General features: G+C 41.5%; 1 protein-coding gene across 1 annotated transcript; it reads left to right on the top strand.

Moving 5' to 3' along the window:
- Positions 1-953: 953 nt before the first annotated feature.
- Positions 954-7035, top strand: LOC147611655 (uncharacterized). Its single transcript, XM_086784942.1, has 3 exons — positions 954-1001; positions 1961-2259; positions 5986-7035. Exons 1-3 carry the CDS (start codon positions 954-956, stop codon positions 6671-6673), a joined length of 1035 nt encoding a protein of 344 aa, XP_086641068.1. The 3' UTR covers positions 6674-7035.
- Positions 7036-17369: the final 10334 nt, after the last annotated feature.

Consider the following 17369-nt stretch of genomic DNA (forward strand, 5'->3'; position numbering starts at 1 on the left):
ATGTCACAAGATACATTAACTAGACTCTTCATACCTTGACATCAAGGGACTTCTTGTCACATGGAGACTCAATGATAATAGGGGAAACCTTGGAATCATCCTTCTTGAGTCAAGTCTACAATTTCAAAGAAAATAATTATTCGGAACTACATAAATTATAAACATGTCACGAGATACATTAACTAGACTCTTCATACATTAACTAGACTCTTATGCTTCACCCATGAATTGTGTCTCTTCTTGTTTTGCTTGAGCCAGATGTCTTTGACAATGAGCATCTATATTTCCATTATAACCACAAGATGAAGCACCATGGGGATGTTTAGTACATCATACCCTATATGGCGAGAAGACATTGTATTTCCTCCTTGTTGATCGTCTCAATGGTGCCATCATAGCATTTGTCACCTCACTAAAATGATCTTTCTACATTACAAAGAAAGCCATTCATAAATATATGGCATGACGGGTTTTATAAAACACACAATCCATATTAATTATGAACCTTGCATACCGGAATATGAGGTTCTTGGCCATTGTTTGTGTTCTCATTCTTTCTTTATAGCTCGCCTAAACTTCCTTCATCAGTTCCCCCTTGTCTCTACAATACATGTGTTAGCTTCACCAAACCCTAAATGATTACTATAGATTGAGATTAATTTCCCAACCATGGTGATAAAAGAAAATGACTTACATGTTTTTCATACCCATCTTTTATTCTATTCTCAATGGCTTTGAGACGGTACTGATCCTTCGATGCCATGTACTCACTCATTACCTTCTTCATCCATTCATCAATGAACTTTTCCTTGTTTACATCCCTGTTTTGCAAGGGGGTCCATTCCCAAGGCTTTTCCACCTTTTGCATTTGCATCTACTCAAACTTTTTTCTATTATTCCCAAACTTGTGATCCAAATTTGAGTTCTGTGCTTGTATCTTCTTTTGGGCTACAATGGAAGGCATGCCACAGTCACTGGCAGACGATCGGTCTTTTGTCGAGGTATATCCATCACTATGTTATGCACCACTCTCAAATGGCTTATCATGTGGATTCTTTTTATGAAGATTGTATCCCTTCTGGGTCATGAATCCGATGCTCTACATTGCCAGGCGAGCTTTCCAGTGTCAAGAGTGATCTCAATAAAGGGCAAGATAGGCGGCCCAAATAATCCCATCTAGTATGTTGCATCAATATTTGCCACTCACATGAAATGTTCTACCAAAATATATTAGCTCTATTCAAGTTGCATTTTATCTCAAACTCACTTCCAATGAATAAAATATATTACTTCTATAAAAGTTGCATTTTATCTGAAATAATGGTAAGTAAATCATACTCACTTCCAATCAATAAAATATATTTAGCTTTCAATATAATATCACAAAACCTAAACCATAGAATTAGGGTTTAAGAAAAGGCACCAAGACCATAGATAAAAGACAGTATGCACTAGTAAACTAGGATTGTGCACACAGTAAACTCAGCCTATGTAAATCCCATGGGTAAGAGCATACATACTCATGTAAATCCCATAGGTAAGAGCTCAAATCAGCATCATGGGCTAGTTTAGTTAATAATATTTTGTTAATTTCTAAACTTTGATATTTTCTTACCAAAAAAAGAATATGTTTTTAACAATCTATGTTTTGCAAGCTTACATGTGGCACCCATTCGTGAAGCATCACAATGATGTGGGGTGCATGGCCACAATTAACCTTTTTTTAAAAAGCATCTATTTGAAATGAAAAAAATACATAAAATCTCTCTATGCATACATTCAAGGCCTCTCTATCTCCCCCCCTCTCTCCCCCTCTATTTCTCTCATTCTTCCACACGTAGTAAACTCAAAGATGGCAATGTAGCAATAGGCATATGCATGAAAAGCAGAGGAAGCACAGAACGCAGGTTGGAGACTTATTGGGACTACTACATCTCTACTCGCTTGGTAACCATGACAGAACAGGGGCAGAGGGGGCCCAACGGAAGGAACAGAGGCCCTTGCTGATGCGTGGATGGTCGCGGTGTTGGAGATGCCTCTGGTGGCGGCAGAATTGGGATGTGGATTGGTGGCCGCCTCTGTCGTGGTGAGGTGGGCGTTGGATCGGGCGGTGCTGATAGGAGGGCCCGGGTGGTGGTGGCAAGTCGATGTGCAAAGAGGACAAGGTGGTGGGAAGGGCCACGCAAGGATTGAGAAGGCCAAGCGCGCGGAGGGGGGCGACCTAACCCCACCCCCCTTTCACACGCCATGTGGCGCCTGGTCTCGCCCATCCAAAGTCCTAGTTTACTTTTTATACCAGCCATGTGGCGCCCAAATCCACCCCACCCATGTCCACCTCTTAAGGGCCCCGTGGGATATAGTCTTGAGGCATGGCATCCAAGATTTGTACTTAATACTTAAAAAAAAACAAAAATTACACATGCTACATTACTAGTTGGCCATAGGTTTCAGAATGAAAAAGTTTTTCCAACATGATCCACATGTCAATTTCCACATGTCAATTTCGAGATTAGAGGTAGCCGAGGGAAGAATGTCTCAGAAAATGCATGCCTCGCTATATAGCTCTCACAACTTGAAAGTCAATAGATGAATGTAAAGGTTCAATCGTTGAGTTGAATACTCTTGTTTCACATTATATACATAACGGGGAGCATAGTCAACGATGAAAGTTTGTAAGGTCTAAACATCCTCTATTTTAAATCTGTTTTAGTGTATTTGATCATTATCAATGAGATGAAAAAAGGTGAAAAAGGACTAGAGATTCTTCTATTATCTAGAATGTTTCTTTTTTTCAAGGAGGTCTTATTCCATTCTTAGTCATATATGGGAGTTTTACCTAGCTTCACAAACACATACCATACTACTCATCGCACAAGTACCACAAGGGAATACCGCCCTTTCCAAAGATTAGCCACTTTGTAGGCAATAGACAAGTCGCGAGATAAACCCCGCAAGTTAAGTGCTCGCCCGATCGGAGTGAATAGCCTGTATAATATTTGGTAGAATTAGTCGCAAGTTGAGTCATGATCTTTGATATCCATCACTATAACACCTGGGGGGCATAGCAATGCTTTCTAGTAGCGTTCCATCAACGTTGCGGCAGTGGGGATGTCAGAGCTTTTTGTCATTTGTGCTTAGCAGTAACATTTTGTTGCTCGCCTACTAAGCAACAAATTTAGCAACAAAGTGTCGCTACTATTAGACATCGTTTTTTTAACATTATAGCAACAAAATTTCCCTCTTTATAAAATTTCCATGGTACATTGTTAGGGATTTAATATTTTCATGATCAAACAAAATTTTATATTATTAACAAACATTAATAACATGTTAACGTGATCATAACGTTAACATGTTATATTAATGACATATTTTTTCCTATTGTCCAACATCATAAATTCAATGTCAAGCACCTTGATTAGAGTGCATATTGGTCCACTACTGAGAACCAACGCATGATGGGTGAGCCTAGTGCAAGATTTCAAGTGGTGAAAATTCAATAATATTCATATTAACGTGCAAAAACATTAATAATGGGTTTGGAGAACGTTAGTAACAAACATTAATAACATGTTAATGTTTAGGTGATCATGTTGGTGAAATCCTTGTGCATTGATAAAAAAATTTCCAAAGAGTGAATGGGGATTGGGTTTAGGTAATACATATCATATTTATACAGAAAGGAAAGATGGTTTGGAAAATACATACTTCAGAACCCTTAAAGCCATGTTTGAAAAAAAAAAAGAACTTTTCAAATGAAATGATTTCATAACAATTTCAAGATCACCAATCCATCCCATCTTGTAAATAGATCTATTTGTGTTGCTTCATCAATCTCTACATCTAATGAAAGCTCAATGAAAAGATGGGGTTTGATATCAATATCACTCATCCCAATAAAGCATTACATGATCGATACGAGGTGACTCATCATCTTTTTCGAAATGATATTCCTCACGCTCTTAATCGGCCTCCTTTAGATTGTTTTTTTCATTTTGATCAGTCTTCTTCCAATGAGATTTGAGGTAGTACTTACACCTCATTCAAAGATTCAGCCTCAACATCTTGATCTTGAAAGATATATTTTGAATGAGGAGGAACTTGTATAACATACAACCACTTTGGATCAATTTGATATCTATGTGAAACACAATATAAACTCACAAAGTAAAGCTCTAATCATTAATCACACTTGCAATCTACACATTCATTATATATATCATGATTTACTCATGATTAGTTTGGGTACTAAGCTATTGACAGAGGATGACATTTTTCTTTATCCCAAAATGTGGTGGAATCAATTTAAAAATAAACCTATTTGGATGTTTCTTCATGGTTGCTTGAGCACCTTTGTAAATCACCTTTTTCCACAGATTTGAAGATGGAGTCAGGGCACCCTAATCAATTTATTGCAGGGATATATGGCAAGGAAAAATTCGTTCATGTTGTGGGCAAGCTCTTGTGCAAGAGAAACACCAAAGAAAGAACTTATGTAAGGCATACACAAGGGAGGAATGGGTAGAAAATTTGTGCTAATTGCAAATGAATGTTGAGGCTTTGAGGGAGGCTACTATTGATGCTAGGAGCTGGAAGTCTGCTTTGGAGAAGAAGCAGGCCCGGTGGTAGCCTTAGTCTAGGATGACAAAGGAGCTTCCATAGAGTCCTGAAGGGGTGAAGGGCTAAAGGAAGCCAAGAACTATTGAAATAAAGTAGCTTGAATGCGAGAGCTTGCTATGAAAATACATTGAAGGGGGGGAGGTGAGGCAGAGCTGCAAAGAGGAGGCAAGGAGAAAAGGGGGCGGGCTCACAAGAGAGACATGGAGGTGACACAGAGGCACGTGAAGGCAAAGAGAAATGGTTTCAAAGGGGAGCAAAGGAGAAGGTGGGACGAAGAGGAGGGCTAGGGCACCCATGAGAAGGAGTATAAAACATGAAAAAGCAAGGCGGGGCTGCAAAGAGGAGGCAAGGAAAAAAGGGGGCGGGCTCACAAGAGAGACAAGGAGGTGGTGACTGAGAGGCACGAGAAGGCAAAGAGAAATGGTTGCAAAGGGGGGAAAAGGAGGAAGTGGGACAAAGAGGCGGGCTAGGGCACACATGAGGAGTAGAAAACATGAAAAACAACAAAAAGAATACCTTTAAAAGATCTTAAGAAAACATGAAAAAACAACAAAAAGAGGAGGAGTACAAAACATGAAAAAACAACAAAAAGATGCAAGAAAAAGCTCTTAAGAGGAGAAAGGGAGGGAGAGAGAAGACCAAGGCAAGTGGAGGTGAAGAGAGAAAGGGGGTGGGGGTTACACGAAGGAGAGCCTGGTCAGGGGTGGCAGTTTTGCAAGGTCCGAGGGGGGGGGGGATCTAGCTCATGTCATGATGAGTCAAGGTTCTTATGAGCTAGTGCCTTATATACAACTAGCCCTTATTCACACTTGGACACCCAAAACTCCTAAGTTAAGTATTTGAGCTTTCTCAAAAAGTTTACAACTTTCACGACTCTTATTCCTCACTCTCATGTATATCACGTATATATGGGATTTTGCCTCATTATTCGGGCTAAATCCATATCACATTACATAGTGCCCGCTTTGTGGGCGCTAATTAATGAGATATGAACCTTATAGATAAGTTTTTTTAAAAAAAATTTACATTGTTATCGTCTCTTTCTCTCTCTCTATCGATTCAAATCACAGACATCATGTCCCTCAATTCAAATCACCAACAGATATCGTCTCTCTCTCTCTCTCTCTCTATATATATATATATATCAATTCAAATTGTAGACATCATCTCTCTCTTAATTCAAACTGCAGACATTGTCCCTCTCATTTCAAATCGCTAACATCGTCTGTCTCTCGCTTTCTCATATTCCACATCATAAGACACACACACTCTCTCTCTCGGACATCTCCCTTTGTTTGTGCCTCTGACCCGAACCTCAAAACAAATGCAAGGCCCTTTTTAAGGCACCTTTTTAAGGTAAAGAAGCCTAGGAGCCAACTACCATGCTACATTGGTCTGTGCTCGAAACTCAGCAGAGCAGCTCACGTCTCAGCTCCAGCTCCTCCTGCCGCTTCACAAACGCTCTCTCGCGATCGTCCCGCATGGCGCTTACCTCCCCTTCCAGCAGGTCTGCTGCATCAACTTTTGCAAGCCCCCATCTCTCTTCGTTTCCTTTAACCAAACCAGCAGCCATCCAGCTTCCCAACGCAGGGGCCGACGACGGTGCCCAACCCTGCTCGTGCAGGCCGCTTTCCACACCACCACGTCTTGTCTGCACACCAACACCGGATCTAAATGTCCACCTCCCGCAACGCTCTACCAGGTGCTTGAAATCCCCCAGATGGCCACCGAGGCAGAGATCAAGGCCTCCTACAGACGCCTTGCCCGACGCTATCACCCGGACGTGGTGGCTCAGGAGGACAAAGAGGCCAGCACCAAGCTTTTCCTGCAGATCCACGCCGCCTACGCTGCCTTGTCCAACTCCCAGGGCCGGGCAAGTTACGATCTCCAGCTCTCCATGCAAGCTCTTCAAGCCGGAAGGAGAGCATTTCCACAAGCTCGGGACTTCAATGTCGGAACACCCGACGCAAGTTCCTACACCGATTCGATTCCGAGAAGTCCTTTCTCTACCAAGATAGGGAGAAGCTGGGAGACCGACCAATGCTGGTGCTAGAATTGTGTGTGCGGAGAATTAAGAATTAAGTTTTCAATCATCATGCCGTGCGGAAAACTATTAATGATGGAATTTTCCAAGCTTAAATGTTATCTACTATCGCATGCAACAATTGCGTTGAAACTAATCATCATGCCATATTAGAATTTATCGATGTTATACAGCAAACCCAGAAACTCTACTATCTACTCTTTTTTAACCTCATTCAGGCTTTTACATAGAAATTCCCATCTTTCATCCTCACAACACAAAAACAAGATTGGTCCCACGAAATCTCATACCCAGCAATAAGCAAGCCTCCGTCATGGCCTCAGTAGTGCAACCACGGGGGGACTGTTTTTCTAGCATTCCCCCATGTTGTATGTCAGATTTGAAACAGTTAATATAAATAAATATTATTGGTTCCAAAAAAAAGAATTTATCGATGTTAGTTCTGCTAACATTTTAAATCATCATGCAAATTAGATAATAGTGTTTAAAAAGGTGAAGTTAATGACCTTGCCACATAGGATTCATAATAAAAAGTATTTCCAACATGATCCACATCTCAATTTTGAGACTAAAGGTAGCCAAGAGGGAAGATTGTCTAACAAAGTACATGCCGAGAGAGAGAGAGAGAGAGAGAGAGAGAGAGAAATAGGGGGTTGATCATGTATGCTATAGCTCACACAACTTAAAAGTCGATAGATGAATGTAAAAGAGAGGAGCATTCAATTATTGAGTTAAATACTCTTGTTTGACATTATACACATATTAAGGGGAAGCATAGTCGACACTTGGCTTTGGATGATGAAAGTTTGTAAGGTCTAAATAGCCTTTATTCTAAATTTCTTTTTGTGTATTTGATGATTATCATTGAGATGAAAAAAGGTGAAAATGCATTAGAGATTCTTCCATCATCTAGAATTTTTCCTTTTTTTAGGGAGGTCTTATTCCATTCTTAGTCACTTCACCCGCCTACACACACATACCACACATATACACATTCAAGTATCGCAAGGGAATACTAAAGAGAATGCGGGGAAGAGAGAGAGAGCTTGAGTTCCTTGCAAGCAAACAAACACACACACAAGAGAGAGCAAGACACAAGAGAGAGATGGATGGCTGAATTTTCTTCTTTCTTATTCTCCTCTCTACAACAACATATAACTAAAAGATAAGAGAGTACATACATAAAGGGAAAGTACTCTCCTACAATAACATACAAATGGTCTGTCCATAGTGTGAACCCGACTATATGAGCTCACGTTATGACTATGCTATAACTCTAGTACTCCAAAGTCACATAGCTTGTCATCCACTGGTGGCATATCAACCATAATCTCACCAACCATGCCAGTGACATAAGTGCAGAAGCTATTATCCAGGCGGGTCATGTCATCAATGTTTGTCATCGCACTAGTTGAGCTAGATATCTCAACACTCCCCTCGAGCTCAACTCCACACACTGCACTCTAAGTAAGCTCCTAAATTTGTGGAGCTTCTTTGTGCCCAATTTCTTTGTGAAGATATTAGCCACTTGATCCTCTGTGCTAACATATACCAGATCTACATCACCTGCTAGAACCTTCTCCCTCACAAAGTGATAGTGCATCTCAATGTGCTTCATTCTAGCATGGTATATTGGGTTATTGGCCAAGTGTATGCTACTCGTGTTGTCACAATAAATGACAACTTCCCTATCTACGTGCTCACCCAAGTAGCTTTTGAAACCAAGCTACCTAACAAGCTGCCCATCGCAACACCCCTGTACAATGCCTCTATACTCGACAAGGAAACTAGGCTGTGTCTTGTTGAAATTTGAGCATAATGATGAGCTATGGTGGATCATACACTAGAATCAACATCATTAACAAAGTGATTAGCAAATGATTAATGTAGGCATGGATACTCAAAAAACCAGTAAATGATTAAGACATAATTAGTGAATAATTAGCAAATAGATTAATGTAGGCATGGATACTCAAAAACCAGTAAATTCTCATTAGGGCTATGCCTCAATTTATAGAGTTTACATCAAGCATCAAATCCCATTGATGTCTCCATGATTCACTCCCAGAATATCTCCACCTCTTGCCTGATTCTCTCCACCTCTTCTCTTTTCCCTGAATATCTCCCAGAATAACTCCACACTCCTAAATTCTCTCATGCTGCCCTTTATTCTCTCCCAGTAGATTCTTCTCACCTTTTCACAGGTTCTTTCACAATTATATCTCCTCTTTTACAGCCTTTATCCAAGAGCTTGTTCCCACACACACCCTATTCACTTGTATTTTCAACACCTTCCCTCAAGTGAATAATCCTAGCACACCTGGACCCTATACCAAGTTTCCCTCTTACTTGATAGCCCACGACCAGTGCCTCAAGTCCCTAAACTCCATAGTCCTTGACACTCTCTCTCTCTATGTGTCCAAGGCTACTATAAGTGCTCGCGACCTTGACTAAAGTACTCACACATACATCTACCATGTGGCCTACATCATCGGTGGCTCAGAGGTGGTTTTACTTTGTTGGGGCTGGTTACATTGGGTTGTGGGGTCTCTCTCTCTCTCTCTCTCAGAAAAGATGATCCGACTCCACTTCCTTTGGAGCCTCCATGAAGTTTGCCGATGTCATTTTTCACTGGGTTTGCTGTAGCAGTCTCTCGCCATGTGTCCAGGCTTTCCACATTTGTGGCAAGTGAAGGTCCTCCTCCTACTCTGCCTCTTTCTCGTCCTCGTCCTCGAGAGAATCCTCCTCGGGTGAAGAATGCTTTTTCCTCTCCTGCTGTTGAGTCGAGCCCTTTCTTCTCTTTGCCTCTGCTCTCTTGCTCTAGTAGAGCTGCTTCTATCTCGTGTATCTTCAATTCAGGTACATTCTTTAGTGTTGCTACAATGTTTTCATAATCTCCTTTGTCCACACTCTTTAGAAGTACAGCTAATGCTTCATCATCTTCTACCTTTTTGCCAGCTGTTGCTTAATGCTTTTATATTTGTTCAAGTGTGTGATTAAAGGTTCACTTTCCTTCATGTCCAATTTGTAGAATTGCATTAACAGATTTATCTTTGAATTTTTTGCTTGTGTACCAAATAATTTATTGAGTTCATCCCATGCATCTTTTGCCCATTGTATCCCTGTGATGTGATGAATGATTTTATCATTTAAACTGAGTGCAATAAGTCCCAATGCTTTTTCATTCCTGCTCTTCCACTCATTTTTTCCTCTCTCTGGGCATTCATCTCTCCCTTCAACTAATCCCCACAGATTTTTCCTCATCACCAAATACATGGTTTTTGTCTGCCATGTATAAAACTATTCCCCATTAAATTTTGCTATTTCCTGTGCTGAACTCATGGTGATGTGAAGGGGGTCTTACCTCTTGATCCAATTTCAAGATTCAAGGGTAGTTTCTACCCTTTTACAACTTAATCTGGTGTTTAATAGATGATTACAACAATTTTATCAGCATAAAATCACGAGAAATTACATTAAATTAAGGGTAACCAATTTGTACGGGATGGTTGGAGTATCAAACCAACTCCGATTTGCAATCTGAAGCTATAGGGATCTGTATCAGATACCTAATGGTTAATTTGAACCCTCAATTGCACCAAAATACAGTGATTAGCACTGATTAATCATTGATTAGCAAATTAATGCTCTATTTTGTGTACAAAAAACAGAGTATGCGGGGAGTCCAGATCTGGTGCCTTCCACTTCAAATGAGCTGAAATGCTTTCAAAGGCACCAATAGCAATGAGTCTAGTAGAGGATTAAGCCAAGAAACATAAGATTTGACCAAATATTGAAAGCTTAATCTCTGTTTTACCAAAGTCACCTGCAGATTTGATAAAGAGCTTGGATCTCATTGTAGACTTGATGAAATTGAATTCTGTCTTCACCAGCTTGTAGAGCATGCTTGAAAACCCCCGGGGCTAAGAGGAATTGAAGTAATTTGATTTGAGGAGCACAAGATCTGCAAATCACTCAAAAAAAACAGCGCTGGCCAAATCGTTGATTTCTCCTCAAGGCTTTCGTGGTTTGCTGCGTCGTTTGGATGGGCTTGTAGCCAAGTGTGTTAGCTAGCTATGGTTAGAAGCTTTTGCCCTAATTATGAGTGTGCAAGCTGAATGGAGTCCTCCACCACTGGCTGGGGGTGAAGGGGAAAGTGAAAAACTAACTAAAAATTTGATTATTTGCTAATTATCTAATAATCTTAATTAATGAACTAATGGGCTCATAAACTTGATGGATTCTAGGCATGGCTCTCATACCATGTTGAAATTTGAGCATAATGATGAGCTATGGTGGATCATACACTAGAATCAATATCATTAACAAAGTGATTAGCAAATGATTAAGATTTAATTAGTGAATAATTAGCAAATAGATTAATGTAGGCATGGATACTCAGAAACCAGCAAATTCTCATTAGGGCTATGCCTCAATTTATAGAGTTTACATCAAGCATCAAATCCCATTGATTTCTCCATGATTCACTCACAGAATATCTCCACCTCTTGCCTGATTCTCTCCACCTCTTCTCTTTTCCTCCCTGAATATCTCCCAGAATAACTCTACACTCCTAAATTCTCTCATGCTACCATTTATTCTCTCCCAGTAGATTCTTCTCACCTTTTCACAGGTTCTTTCACAATTACATCTCCTCTTTTACAGCCTCTATCCAAGAGCTTGTTCCCACACACACCATATTCACTTGTATTTTCAACACGTCTTACTACTCTAACTCCAAATAGCACTCCCAAATGAGACCATAAAACCACTAGTAGTAGATCTCCTATCTATAACTCTACCAGCCTAATCAGCATTTGTGTAGCCATGTGGTTGTATCTCTATACCAGCCTCGTAGAAAAGTCGATAATCGACTGTGGACTTTATGTGCCCGAGAATCCGTCTAGCTGCATCCAAGTGTGGCTTCCTAGGAGCGTGTATAAACTGACTCACAAGTCCAATAACATAGCTCAAGTTTGGCCTAGTAATGGTCATGTAGATCAAGCTACCACTATGCATCTGTACGTAGCGGGGTCCTCCAAAAGCTCACATGTATCTACGGAAAGCTTTGTGTTCTTCTCCAACAGCACTAAAATAGGCTTACAGCATGTCATACCATACTTAAACATGTCCAAGACATATTTTCTCTGCAATAACAAAATGCCATGAGGTGATTTCACCACCTCTATGCTTAAGAAATACCATAGCCCACCCGAATCCTTCATCTCAAATTTGAAAAGATGTGACATCATGTATGTCAGCATCACAATCACCAGTGTGACAATCAAATCATCTACATAGATGACTAATAGCATGATCCTTGTATATTTCATTTTCACATACAATGAAAAATCTACATTGGATATCTAAAATCCAATGGTAACAAGATACTTCCCGATCTTGTTTGACCATGCTCTGGGTGTCTACTTCAAGCCATACAAGGCTTTGGGTAAATTGCACACAAAATCTGGGTGTGCATCACTCATAACCTGGTGGTTACATCATGTATACTTCTTCTTACAAATCACCATGCCAGAAGGCATTCTTTAGATCCATCTGATGCAAAGACCAACTCTTCGTTGCAACCTTATCACAACGACAGCTCTCATGGTTTCCATTCTCGTAAACTGAGCTGAATGTCTTCTCGTAGTCAATACCATAAGTTTGCACATAGCCCTTGGCAAACCAATCTTTCCTTATACCTCTTCATTGAACCATCAGCGTTATGCTTGACTTTATAGACCCACTTACATCCAATTGCCTTCTTTTCCTTAGGGAAAGGCACTAACTCCCATGTTGCATTTGCATCCAATGCTACTATCTCCTCATTCATGGCATCTTCCCATTTCTTATTTCCAAATCCTATATTGCTTTAACCATGTAAGCATAATGATGGGTTGTATATCCATCAAATCTCAATCCTCATAGATCTGCGTACACTTGGATCACTGCCAAGTGTCCTAAATAGCCCTGGATCGCATTATGCCAAGAGTAACCATAGATGGAATGCCAAGCTCCTCATCAAAGCTCTTCTGAGAGCCACTATCATCACCATCCACATATGAGTGACCTGCTTAGATCAAGCACAAAAGGTTGATCTACCTTTTCCTTCCCTTTGCATGATACATGTGTATCTACATTTTTCCTCACCCGCCTGACCATGGGCTAACATTGGATCCACTGTTTTAGAGGACTCTCCAGGTCCACTAAGCACTTATGATTTTTTTTGTACACGTGGTGCAACATCAGCACTTCTTGCATCTGCATCTTCAATTGCCTTCACCCCCACTGCCGCCGCTGGTGCGCATACGAGCTACTCATCTTATCAAAGACAATGTCTCTTCTTACTCGCATCTCATGAGTGGTAGGTTTATAACATCTATAACCTTTTTGCTCCATAGCATAACCAATAAAGATACATTTATGTGCCTTCAGATCCAACTGTGTTCTTACTTCATCAAGAATATGCACATATGCAATACATCCAAGCACTTTCAAGTGAGACACATCCGGTCTTATGCCTATAAACTTATGTTCAGGCATCATACCATGAACAACTGCTGGAGTGGGTGTCCTATTCATAGATTACACAGCAGTTGCTATTGCTTCTACCCAAAAATAACGTGGCATATTATTTTCAACCAATAAAGGTACGTGCCACTTCTATAATATGTCTATTTTTTCTTTCTACAACACCATTTTGTTGTGGAGTGTACTTGCATGTAAACTGTCTCTTAATTCTCTAATTTTTTAGGAAATCACTGAACTCTGGAGAAATAATGTCCCCTACCATGTGATCTTAGACATTTTAGTCGCATGCCTTTTTCCTTCTCGACCAAGGTTTTAAATCTCTAAAAGTGAGCAAAAACTTCTCTTTCTCTTTCATGAAGTAAACCGACACTGTGTGGTCATCAAGGAATGTAGCATAATACATGCAGCCTACAATTGTTGTTGCAGTCTTGGGTAGTCCCCATACATCTTAATGTGTAACATCTAATGGCCTTGCAACAATGGCATGATTTTCATGTGGGAAAGCATGTTTGGCATGCTTACTAAGCTGGCATACTTCACATACTTTATGCATACCATTAACCTTAAACTTTGATAAACCTGCAACAATATTTTAGTCCTACATAGACTTCAGTCCTCGTTGTATATTCACATGACCAATGGTTTTCCCCTCATCTTCTGTCTCCTTGTCGTTTTCATCGTTGTTTGGCCCCTGTGTGATGTTCTCATACTTGTCCATGAGTCCCTACCATCTCTCTTCCAATGTACCGACTGTGAAGTTTCTTTCTGAATTTGCTACTGCCATGATGCATTTTCGGTCATGTGCTTCACTTAACCATAGGTTTTCATTCTCCCATGCTTGATGACATGAATGGTTTTGCTCCTCCAATCGTTTCCACTCTTGATCATCCTCCATGAATGCTTCCCATAAGTTATCCATGTGCACATGCAATTTCTCAAGTGCTTGTTTGGCCTCCTCCATGGCTTCCTGTAAAGTTTCCTCTTCATCGCTACTATCTTCCTTGTCTCCTTCTTGGTGCATCATCCATTGGAAATGGTCAAATTCATCTTCAACTCTTTCCAACCTCCTGCCAAAGCTGTATGCACGAACAAACTCTTCCATGCATCCTTCTCCATCCTCCATTCCTCTGGTGGTTGCATCCTCTTGTTTTCGGAGGTTTTGTATCTCATCTTTTCATGAGAGTCGTCTCTTGGCAGGTTACCATGTATCTCCTGTGGCTCGGGTTTTGAGTTCCTTTCCAGCCACCCAAGATCCATTCTACACCCACGATCCGTCCATGAGAACTCCATTGTCTGGCTATCCCCATTCTCCTTTATCTGTGGGCGTTTGTTTTCTGCAGGGAAGTTCCCTCTGTGTCCTCAGGTTGTACCCCCTGCGTGCCCCGTATTGAGGCCCACGTATTCCCTTGACCTCTTGTTCGGTCTTGTCCTCTTCCGGAGTAGACCCGGCTCACTCTCATGAGTGTGGTTCTTGGCAGCCAATTTCTCCTTCATATTTTCTCCCGCATGCGGTTTCGCCTGCACCACAGTCCCCATCAAAACGATGAAGTTCTCTTGCTAGTTGCAACTCCTGCGAGACGAGTGGTCTTTTCCATCGGTGTTTGTCCCACATGTGGTTTATTCAGCATGCGGCTCCTTATCTCCATGCCCTTCTCGTACCTGGCATTCAGGAGAGGTATCCAATAGGCCATCACCTGGGTTAACAGCTTTTGAATCACCATATCTAACATCAATAATAGAGAACATGTTGCTGGAAAAGATGTGGGTAATCTTTTAGCCCTTCGCTCTCTTATGGTCAGCTGCCAATATGAGCCTTGGCCCGGTTGAGCTTCTCTCCAACAATGTATTGAGCTCCTCTCTAACAATGTATCTCTAGTCTGACATATAGTTGTTTTAAATATATAGATACGATGAGTGACCACGGCCGTAAAGTGAAGTTGGCGATCATCAAGTCTTTGCTACGAGGCACTGGACTTTCTGGAGATACACTGTCAGAGGCCATGACAGATTATGTGGAGATGGATGATGCGGGATTAGATGGCGCGATTGAGATTCTTGGGAGATTCAGTATGCCCGTACGAGACCTGGAGAGGGCACATCCTCCCAGCCACATGCAGGAGTGGGGACGTCTTGGCATGCACATACTACTACGCATCGGTAAGCTTCTTGATTGATAAAATAGTAATGTCATCCATTTTTTACATATAGAATTCTTAATATATATATCCTTTTGATGTCTTTGTTTGCTTAGGACTCCTATCCCAGTTACATCACATCACATCACGAGAGTCAGCGGCTTAATCCTGATGTACCTCCTAGTACTCAGGTGACACCTGATTCACAGGGTAGTGGCCGTTCCTCTCGAAGGTATATCTTTTATGGCGATTACAGATTAAATATTAAGTATTTTTTATGAACTCACATCTCAATATATCGTATGTTTGTATTGCGCGAGGCGTCAGCGGCGACGGCGGCAGAGTACCACACCACCAGTGCCCCCACCAGTGCCGATGCGCACGTGCACTGGGACTTTAGGTGTCACATGTGACATCACACCTGACGGGGGTATCTTTCAGGTTGGAGCCGGCATCGCCTTAAGACGACCGATGAGAGATCTTTGCATGTCATATCTACAGCGAGTTCATATACCATGGCAGTAAGTATTATTGAACATAAAGAATATGAATTACGGTTTTTTATTTGAATTACTAACTTTATTTTGCAATGCAGCGATCAACTCGAGGATGACAAGAAATATGTCATCAACACACTGGAGACGGAGTTTGGGGCAGCCGAAGTGGTTGCTAAAACAAATGTGTAAACTCCTAAGTCATTGACGCGACAATGCAGGGTAAGTAGCGAGAGAGAAATGAAACAAAATGAAATGCTATATTTATATCTTCAAGGCACACACGGTGGGACATTGCCAGGATCGCCTCTTCTGATGTTCAAGGCTATACACAAAAGTCTCCGCACAATTCTAGCACCAGCATTGGTCGGTCTCCCAGCTTCTCCCTATCTTGGTACTACCAGCAGAGAAAGGACGTCTGGGAATCGAATCGGTGCAGGAACTTGCGTCGGGTGTTCCAACGTTGAAGTCCCGAGCTTGTGGAAATTATGCTTTCCTTCCGGCTTGAAGAGCTTGCATGGAGACCTGGAGATCGTATCTTGCCCGGCTCTGCATGGGAGTTGGACAAGGCAGCATAGGCTGCGTGGATCTGCAGGATAAGCTTGGTGCTGGCCTCTTTGTCCCCCATAGACACCACGTCCGGGTGATAGCGTCGGCCAAGGCGCCTGTAGGAGGCCTTGATCTCTGCCTTGGTGGCCATCTGGGGGATTTCAAGCACCTGGTGGTCATTTAGATCCGGTGTTGGTGTCTAAGAGGCGCTGGTGTGTAAAGCGGCCTGCACGAGCAGGGTTGGGCACCGTCGTCGGTACCCTGCGTTCGACATGGCTGGGAAGCTGCTCGATGGCTGCTGGTTTGGTGAAAGGAAACGAAGAGAGATGGGGGCTTGTAAATGTTGATGCAGAAGACATGCTGGAAAGCGCCATGCAGGACGATCGCGAGAGAGCGTTTGTGAAGCTGGAGGAGGAGCTGGAGCTGAGACGAGCTGCTGAGGAGGAGCTGGAGCTGAGACGAGCTGCTGAGGAGCTTTATAGGTCTCTTGAAGATCAGATTGGTGAGCCGCTGAGCTGGACTTGGAAAATCGTATATATATATTGGAAAATCGTATATATATATATATATATATATATATATATATATATTTATTTAAATGCAGTCATTTGTTAGGAAAGTGTTTTCTGAATTATCGAATCGGGCCACGCTGGAATTGCAGCTAGCCTATGGTGGACAATGGTCCGTACACACACACACGTCAGATTCGTGACAACAAAAAATCTCCAATATTGAAGCCTAAGCAACTAAATAATTCCTAAACTGTTCCAAACACCCACGCCCCCCCCCCCCCCTCATCGGGCAGATTTCCATGGTGTGAAAATGACCAACCAGCTGCCAACAAACTGATATTTTGCAAGAATTCACATTTTGCAAGAATTCACATTTTGAAATTTCGTTCTCACACATGAAAAATGCCAAATAGAGTTGTGAGCTGAGCTCTTTTAGCAAAACCCACATGCCACCACATCACATTTTTCTTCTTGCCATTAAACA

This window comes from Cibotium barometz, chromosome 47, assembly GCF_041138505.1.
Source record: "Cibotium barometz isolate CiBa-2024 chromosome 47, ASM4113850v1, whole genome shotgun sequence".
Taxonomy (NCBI): Eukaryota; Viridiplantae; Streptophyta; class Polypodiopsida; order Cyatheales; family Cibotiaceae; genus Cibotium; species Cibotium barometz.